Source organism: Scylla paramamosain, chromosome 8, assembly GCF_035594125.1.
Source record: "Scylla paramamosain isolate STU-SP2022 chromosome 8, ASM3559412v1, whole genome shotgun sequence".
Lineage (NCBI taxonomy): Eukaryota > Metazoa > Arthropoda > Malacostraca > Decapoda > Portunidae > Scylla > Scylla paramamosain.
Window position 1 is genome coordinate 142,677 of NC_087158.1, and position 7,324 is coordinate 150,000.

At 41.4% G+C, this 7,324-nt stretch overlaps 1 protein-coding gene across 2 annotated transcripts in view; it reads right to left on the reverse strand.

Annotated features, from left to right (window-relative positions):
* Positions 1-1,245: 1,245 nt before the first annotated feature.
* Positions 1,246-7,324, reverse strand: part of LOC135102631 (uncharacterized) — a 47,024-nt gene continuing 40,945 nt past the window's right edge. The window contains exons 3-6 of one of the 2 annotated variants that reach the window (XM_064007913.1): positions 3,571-3,732; positions 2,556-2,694; positions 2,057-2,146; positions 1,246-1,706 (exon numbers count right to left, since the gene is read on the reverse strand). In XM_064007913.1, the coding sequence (XP_063863983.1) occupies positions 1,462-1,706; positions 2,057-2,146; positions 2,556-2,694; positions 3,571-3,732 (636 nt within the window). In that variant the 3' untranslated portion in view covers positions 1,246-1,461. The remainder of the gene's footprint in view (positions 1,707-2,056; positions 2,147-2,555; positions 2,695-3,570; positions 3,733-7,324) is intronic. The other variant, XM_064007914.1, reaches the window with a different exon arrangement.

Consider the following 7,324-nt stretch of genomic DNA (forward strand, 5'->3'; position numbering starts at 1 on the left):
GGTAATGATAATAATAATGTTAATAATAATAATAATAATAATAATAATAATAATAATAATAATAATAATAATAATAATAAAAATAATAATAATAATAATAACAATAAGGTAGACCTCTATATAAACAATATAATATTGTTATCTATTTTCCTATTATTATTATTATTATTATTATTATTATTATTATTATTATTATTATTATTATTATTATTATTGTTGTTATTATTATCATTATCATTATTATTATTATTATTTACTATTATTATTTTTTATTATCATTATTTCTATTAGTTATTATTATTATTATCATTATTATTATTATTATTTTTTATTATTATTATTTCTTTTATTATCATTATTATTATTATTATTATTATTATTATTATTATTATTATTATTATTATTACTACTACTACTACTACTACTACTACTACTACTATTACTACTACTACTGCTGCTACTATTATTACTATTATTACTATTTTTCTCTCGTTTATTTATTTATTTATTTATTTTTTTTTTTATCTCTGACCAAATTCGCTAGAGCTTACTTCCTTCTCGCCAACACTAATGACGCCTCCTTTTCCTCCCCATCACTAATGACATTTCCCTTCCCTCCCCATCACTAATGGCGCCTCCGTTCTCCCTCCCGTGGTGGTCCTCGGTGGTTCAGGTAATATTCACTGGTTCTCCTCTTCTCTCTTCTCCCTCCAGTGCGGCGCTTGTGTGCTGGGAAGGAACATGTCAGATTGCCGCTCGCAGCCTCACCACAGGCAAGTCTCTCTCTCTCTCTCTCTCTCTCTCTCTCTCTCTCTCTCTCTCTCTCTCTCTCTCTCTCTCTCTCTCTCTCTCTCTCATTAACAGACTGTTTGGCACACAGCGGCAGGCTGATTGGTCTTAGATTTGAATCTTGCTTCCATATCATCTTTGGAAGAGTGCAGAGAAGGGACGCCTCATGTAATGCTGCAGCGGCAGGATGACCATGCAAGGTTTAATGACTGCTTGAACTGCTTCATGTTTGCATTTATATCATTATTCTTTTTCTGCATGAATTTTATGTTGCACAAGCAGAGTAGATCATTCATCGACTACCAACACACACACACACATACACACACACAGGTTGGCATGCCTATGACTCAACACCCACAACTACAAAAATACATGGACGGGATCATGGCCGGCATTCCTTGAGAAAGCCAGCGCTGCTCAGGACTGCTTGAGGGGGTCAACAAACACTAGGCGGTGACTCCAGCGTGTATTTAACTTGTACGTAAGGGAATGAGGGGTGGGAGCGGGACTCAGTGGTCTGTACACAAGGGACTAACACATTGCGACATTAGGGATCTCCCGCCTTCCTCTGCTGCTCTTGGTGTCCACCGTCAGAAGCTGCTAGAAGAAAATCCAGTTCTCTTCATCTCTTGCTTGTCCTCTTCCTGCTGCCGAGTCAGCTGCTCACTGTCAGTAATTGGAAGAATAGGAGCGCGCCGCCCAATTGTTGGTGGTAGTGGTGGTGGTGGTGGCGGCGGCGGCGTTGGTGGTGCGTCTGTGGTGTTGCGTCATCTCCTTGGTGGTAAGAAAGGCCACCTTGGTTTCCTGCGTGCCCCCGCTGGGCAGGGTGATGGCACTCTCCGGGAAGCTGACGTGCACGCGAGCCTTCCTTAGGAAGTCCACGCCCAGCACCAGGTCCGTGGGAAGGTCGCGCGCTGCACAACAAACAAGTTCTTGTTACTTTAGCAATAAAGGCAACAATGGAATACAGATTAAATAAAAAAAATACATAAATATAAATAAGTAGGAATATTTTCCCTACAGTGGCTACACTCTACTTAGGCGGAAAGGACACAAATATTATACAGATGGATGAATGACTCAATAAAATGTTTTCGACGTTGTTACGAATAAATGCATGTAGATCAATTAATGTTGTATATAGATGTGATCAATGTATCGGTGAAGAAATATGGTCAGATACTTGATAGAACATAAGTGCTTGTTGAGCACATCAGTGTATGAGTCTGGACTGTGCGTCAGTCCGAGACACCGAGCCACTGACCGACGTGCAGCTGCGTGACGTGTTTGGAGCCGCGCAGGGAAAGTTCCACGTAGCGCATCTTGCCCTCCACCAGCCACGGCGTGCCGCTACCTGCAGAGAGAGAGAGAGAGAGAGAGAGAGAGAGAGATCAGGAACCTATTGCTCTTTAGCGAAAGTATTTTCTTGGTTCTATTACCAGTAAGCCTTGTGTCAGATAACAGGAATGAAAAAGGCTCCTCCCCGCTCTCCTCTCCCCCTAGACAATATGCAGTTAGTTACAAGAGAAAGTGGGAATGTTATGATTAAATTAAATCGGAGCAATACACTAAAGTATGAACACCACCACTGAGTACAAAGTCATTACCATACTAGCGAGGAAACAGCAGACTCCACAGACCACACCAACCCAACAAACCCCCACCAGATACATATCCTTCATAGTGGTGCTTAAATAGCCTCCATGTGACATGACTTGTGACACCAAACATTATGAGCCTTGCGGCAGCCACCACCCGCTTACAGGCCGCTAAGGGGGACGGAGGGACGGAGGTGTCGGGAAGGACGTCCTGCTTCACTCCCAGCTGCTGCACCAGGGCGCTCGATATGAGGGAGATGTGGCTGGCTGTGTGGATGAGAGCCGCCACCTCAGTCCCCTCCACCTGTCGAAGAGGAGCATGTCAGCTACGATGTCTTGCAGCTTCAGTTTATTGTTTTGTGCCCTATGTTCTTACGTGTCTGCCTTCATAACTGATTGATCAGACGGCTCACTTCAAAATTCAAGGAGATTAGAATGTGACTATAAAGGCAAAATTAGAATAAGAAAAGTTCCCTAAATGCGACAATACTAATAACTAAGGCAAGAAGACTCCACATTAATATGAAAGTGTTGTGTAAAGTGACGCAAACCTATTCCTGGCAGACCTTGAAAGCAGGGATTCCCAAACTGGGATACACTTAGCCGCGGCGGTGTTGTACTCAAGAGAATCGTCAGTGGTACCTTGTCTTTAATCACTTCAATGTGAAATGGTAAATCACACGTGATGCAAATGCCTGTACAGGGTTCGATCCCCGGCCATCTCCTCTCATGGCTTAACCTTTGACATAATTCATCAATGTTCAGAAACATGACTCATTACATGTGTTCTTCGTTTAGGTGTGAATCTAAACACAGTGAGCGTGTGGGTGTTGCTTCAAGGAACACATATGAACGTAAAGGAAAGGTTTCTCCTCCTCTTCTTCCTCCTCCTCCTCCTCCTCCTCCTCCTCCTCCTCCTCCTCCTCCTCCTCCTCCTCCTCTTCCTTCAGTCGCACGCCATTACAAGTGTTTCCCTTAAGATACATAAAAAAAAAAAAAAAAAATTCAATGTTTCTCCACAGGTGCTTCAATTGTTTATATTTATGATATTATAAAAGACGTTCGGTAGCTACAGTACACAACACGGAAGAGGGAGAGAGAGGGGGAGGGAGGGAGGGCAGCCTTAGCAGCATTTTGAATACATGCAGAAGGCGACGAAGGGGAAGACGATCTACTTAACAGTAAAATGGCTGGATGTCGTCCTTACTTCAACAGGCACGATAGGCGGCAGGGACATCCTGCTGTAGGGTACCTCCTCCAGGAACAGCGGCATCGACACCCTCGCCTCTCGCCGTCTCTCCTGCGCCACCTCCGCCAGGAAACCCTTCGGCTCGTACTGTGGCTGTGGGAGGAGGAAAAGAAAGGAGGGAGGATGAGAGGTGAGGAATGTTTACAATACCACAGTGTTTGTAACCATTAGATTAGGAAAGATGTGAGGAGGCCCTTCATCTCAGTGTGGACGACAACAGCCTGGTTAAAAAGAATAATAAGTAAGATAAATAAATAAGCAGATAAATGAATAAGTAAAACAAAAATCACTTGTATTTCACTCATGACCTTTGTCTTTAGGAATTCTCTTTTTTCTGTTTTATAAATCCCCAACCCCATTTTCTTATAGCAGATCTCTCTTTCTTTTCATATTTAGTGACCAAACTGGCATTGATGACAATGCACATTATCAACATTATCATTGAGTACCAGGCTGCCAAATGTTTCAAGGAATTTTTGTAGTGAAGAAGTTCTAGAGTATGTATAGCCTATGGTAGTTATAAGATCTATACTAAAACAAATAATAATAAGAAAGATTGTAATATTTCTAGTTTGTCAGGCTACTCGTGAAAAAAAATCAAAGTTGAATAAGAGAAGATCTGCATTAAAAAAAAAAAAAACATTTAATGATTAAAAATATTCAATAAAAATAATGATGTTCAAAGTTAAATAAATGAAGAGGAAGATTCATGTAAAAACAGAATAATCTAAAATATGTATAAAATAAAAGAAAAGGAAAAGGAAAATGGAAGAAAATCATATAAATTTTATATAATGTACGATATTTTTAATTTCCCGAGAAATTCCCGCCAGTCGCCTCTCGCTCATCACAAACGCGGGAAGACTGACGCCGCGACCTGCCTTTTTTTTTTTTCATTTTTGTGTGTGTGTGTGTGTGTGTGTGAGTGTGTGTGTGTGTGTGTGTGTGTGTGTGTGTGTGTGTGTGTGTGTGTGTGTGTGTGTGATAGCACTGTTATCTCGCCGGCAGGAGGCTCTGAAGGGACACAAGGACCACGTGACGAGAAAAGTTGACCAAAGAGAAAAAAAGATGCCCGAGGGAATGAACGTAAGTGTAATGAACCAGTATGTACGACCCCCCCCTCTCTCTCTCTCTCTCTCTCTCTCTCTCTCTCTCTCTCTCTCTCTCTCTCTCTCTCTCTCTCTCTCTCTCTCTCTCTCTCTCTCTCTCTCTCTCTCTCTCTCTCTCTCTCTCTCTCTCTCTCTCTCTCTCTCTCTCTCTATCTCTCTCTCTCTCTCTCTCTCTCTCTCTCTCTCTCTCTCTATCTCTCTCTCTCTCTCTCTCTATCTCTCTCTCTCTCTCTCTCTCTCTCTCTCTCTCTCTCTCTCTCTCGTAAATTTATGGAGACACGGTCGTGTGCTTCACTGGCGGATGAACCTTTATATTGTGGTAAATGAAATCCTGTAGTATTTCATTGTCGTGTAAATCGTGTATCTTCTCTCTACCTAACCATGCCTAACCTAAGAACAACGTATATAAGAATGAAGTAGGTATACAATATTCCTTCCCAGAAAATCAGTTTGTTCTGGCAGAGTAAGAGACGGAGGGACGCAACTTTGATGTGGTGTCAATATTTCATGGCCATTATTGGCGCGTGTGTTGAGGCGGCGGTGTTTAGAAGCGAAGTGTTCAGGTGAAGAGGCGAGAGCTTGGTGTTCCAGGAAAAGCCAGCCAGGTGAAGTTGAGGGAGTTTGATTTTGTTTAGCAAATGACGGACAGCGTAAACTCTTCCACAAAACGGAGATGATCAAAGACGAAAAAAAAAATAAAGAAGAAAAAAAAAAATCAGTGCTATGAGGAGCGTTGCAGCACATTCAATAAAGAAGCCTAAAAAAAAAAATTCATATTATTGCGGGAATAATAATAATAATAATAATAATAATAATAATAATAATAATAATAATAATAATAATAATAATAATAATGATGATAATTATGATTATTATGATTATTATCATTATTATTATTGTTGTTGTTGTTGTTGTTGTTGTTGTTGTTGTTGTTGTTATTATTATTATAAACTAATTTATTTATTGATTTATTGATTTATTTCTTTCATTATTTGTTTGTCGCTTAATTTATTTATACATTTATTGAAGGGAAAAGCTTGAGGGTATAAAGATGATGGGATAAATTTACCAGGAGAGACGTAAATGTATGTGGTGGAGCGGGCGTTCACATTCATAACAGTACTGAGCTTCTAAAACTGTCCCTGCTCGCTCGCTGGAATAGTGGTGACGCTGAGGCATTGCATTCATCACTGTGTAAAGCAGATTTCTCAAGTGTTGTGATTATTTTTCTGTTGCTTGCTTTAGGGAATATTGGGAATTGTGGTGGTGGTGGTGGTGGTGGTGGTGTAGTGAGGCGAGCACTCACTGATTATCGCACAGCAGGCAGCACAAGAACGAGGAGCGATGTTGGTTTTCCGGTTGATGAAGATTGTGTTTTTCTCAGCTTGTGTCTCGGTCTCGGTACATAAGTATGTTACATATACGAGGTCGCTGTTTCCGATGAGTCTTCTCTGTTGTATGAACAAGGTTGTGTGTAATCCTAAGGTTGTGAGAGGAATCGTAAGCTGTGTGGTGGAATCTTAAGTTGGTAAGTTTTTGGGTGGGATCGCAAAGTGATCAGGGGAATCATAAGCTGATAAGTAGGATCATTAGTTAGTTATAGCAGGCAAGCTGTTTGGTATATAGGATAATACTCCGTGAACTGGAAGGTGATCTAATTGCTCTAATAATGGTATGTCTGACTGAATAGCCTATCATTTGCGCTATGAGTAGTGGTACTGCTGGCTCAAGTTTGACATGCTAGCCTAGTCTGGAGTTGTGGCGTCTAAATCAGTCAATGAATCGCAGTTATACAGTGAGCTGCGGCATGAATGATCTTGCCAGAGGTCTGACCAACTGACCTGTCATCTATGCAGTACATATCATTAATGCTGCCATGCGTCTGGCTAGCTAGTCTGTCCTTCGTGCAATGATCTACGTTATTAATAATGCTGCCAAAGGTCCAGCCAGCTAGGCAGACCTGTGTGGTGCCTTGATGATGCTGCTGCTAAAGGTCTGGCAAGCCTATCTTTGTGTGCAGTGAGCTGCGTCATCATTATGCTGCCAGAGATCTTGATGGCTAGCCTAGAAGTGAATACTGATAATGCTGCCTAACCTCTTACTAGGCAGCCCAGCTTTTGTGAAATTATCAGCAACATGAACAACTACTGCATAAGTATACTTTCTTTGAGAATCCTGAATGCTGCAGTGTGCAAATCACGCGTTCACACAGATTCTTGCACTTCATCCTCCTGATCATGTCTGCTGTTTATGAATTCTGTGAGAACACGGACTGCATCTGAAGTGAAATGCGGCTGTGTGAATGATTATTATACCTCTTTCTACGAAGGTGTATCATTCTCATGGGTTTTGTGAGGAAGTCAATCGTTCTAATGTACACATCGTGTGTACTTCAAATTTGCTAACATTTACAAGAACTGGAGAATTGAAGGTGAGGGAGACGGAGGAGAAATGGTTAAAGAGAAGGGGAGTGGGGAAAGGGAAGACAGGCGGGGAGGAGAGGGCGGGAAGGTTGTTGCTACCAGGAAGGCGAGATGCTGCTACGACGTAGTGGTGGTTGTGGTGATGGTGCTGGT